This window comes from Sorex araneus, chromosome 1 (genome assembly GCF_027595985.1).
Source record: "Sorex araneus isolate mSorAra2 chromosome 1, mSorAra2.pri, whole genome shotgun sequence".
In the NCBI taxonomy this organism is placed as follows: Eukaryota; Metazoa; Chordata; class Mammalia; order Eulipotyphla; family Soricidae; genus Sorex; species Sorex araneus.
The window spans coordinates 449040543-449042051 of record NC_073302.1 but is presented as its reverse complement, the minus strand read 5'-3'; the positions used below and the strand labels follow the sequence as shown (position 1 = coordinate 449042051).

General features: G+C 43.2%; 1 protein-coding gene across 1 annotated transcript; it reads right to left on the bottom strand.

The window, feature by feature from the left end:
* Positions 1–338: 338 nt before the first annotated feature.
* Positions 339–1226, bottom strand: LOC129403307 (GTPase IMAP family member 7-like). Its single transcript, XM_055130043.1, has one exon. It carries the CDS (start codon positions 1224–1226, stop codon positions 339–341), a length of 888 nt encoding a protein of 295 aa, XP_054986018.1.
* Between the last annotated feature and the right edge of the window lie 283 nt (positions 1227–1509).

Genomic DNA, 1509 nt, shown 5'->3' with positions numbered 1-1509 from the left:
TTTGGTAGAATGTTCAAGGATGCAGGATGGATGCAGACAACAACAACCTTTTGTCGATTTATTCTCAGAAATCTACTACGGATATTAACTTCATATTGGGTCATTGAGTAAAGCATGTCACTAAAGAAAATTCACTTTAGGGGCCGGAGCGATAGCACAGAAGGTAGGGAGTTTGCCTTGCACGCAGCCGACCCGAGTTCGATCCCCGGCATCCCATATGGTCCCCCAAGCACCGCCAGGAGTAACCCCTGAGCATTGCTGGGTGTGACCCAAAAAGCAAAAAGAAAAGAAAATTCACTCTAATTCTAGAACAAACAGAAGATAAACTGAAAATTACGTTACTTCTTTAAAAACGGAAATAATTTTGAAACTATGTTACTAATCATATATAAAATATCATCAAATATGTTATTCCCAGCTTCCTCCCTTATATTTCTTATACAAGCAGCATATTTTTCTTTTAGCAATTGTATATTTTGCTCCTTTTCTTCCTGTGGCTTATTGACATATTCTTTTTCTAGTAGTTGAATTTCGTTTTTCAATTGATCATCAAAAATTCTTATCAAGGACCTAGCCTTCTTTTTCAGCCTTTCCTCTACATCCTTGTAGATGTTATCAGTGAAGTGACCTCTGCCGAGGATCATTTTCTCTATCAGTCGCATCAGCTCCTGCACCTGAGCTTCCTTCTCAGCCTTCTCTGCTTTGTTGCTGAAGGCAAAGCAGCGGCTCCCACATTCACTTACCACGTTTTTTAGACTCACGTTGCTGTGTGCTATGAAGTGACGTAGGCTTGTGTCCCCCAAGTCTTCTTTGCGAGTGAACAGGATGATCATGTGCCTGGTGACTGACTCCCCAAAGAGAGCCTTGATCATGGCAAAGACTCTCTGCTCTTCCTCTGTGTAGCGGCCCAGCTGCAGCACCAGGATGATGGCGTGAGGGCCGGGGGAGGAGAAGAGGACGCACCTGCTGATCTCCTTGCAGGTGGTGTCCTCCTTCTCCTTGGTGTCAAAGAGCCCCGGGGTGTCCACGACAAGGATGTCCTTCCCTTCCCATTCCCGGAATGCTGACTGGCATATCTTGGTAGCAGAGTTGGAATATATTGTTGCAACAAATTTGTTTTCCCCAAGAATGGTGTTGGCTGTGGCGCTTTTACCACTTCCAGTTTTCCCAACGAGGACAATCCTCAGGGCGTTGGATTGATGGTCGTCCAACAGAGAGTCACCCATGGTCCACAGCAGGTCTTGCACCTAAACGTCACTTGACCTGAAGAATAGAAGGAGAGATAAAAATGGTCCATCTCAGAAGATGTAAAATGCAATCATCCCCTTTTCTTATTTATTTTCTTTCCTGAAATTTTCCCAAAATTGTCTCTAATATGCATTGATCCCAGTAAAGATAAAATCAAAGAACTGGTCAATAACTATGAAAAAATATAATAAAGTAGGGGCTCAAGAGATAGTACAGTAAAGTGTTTTCTTTGTATGTGTCTGACTAGGGTTTGATCCCCGG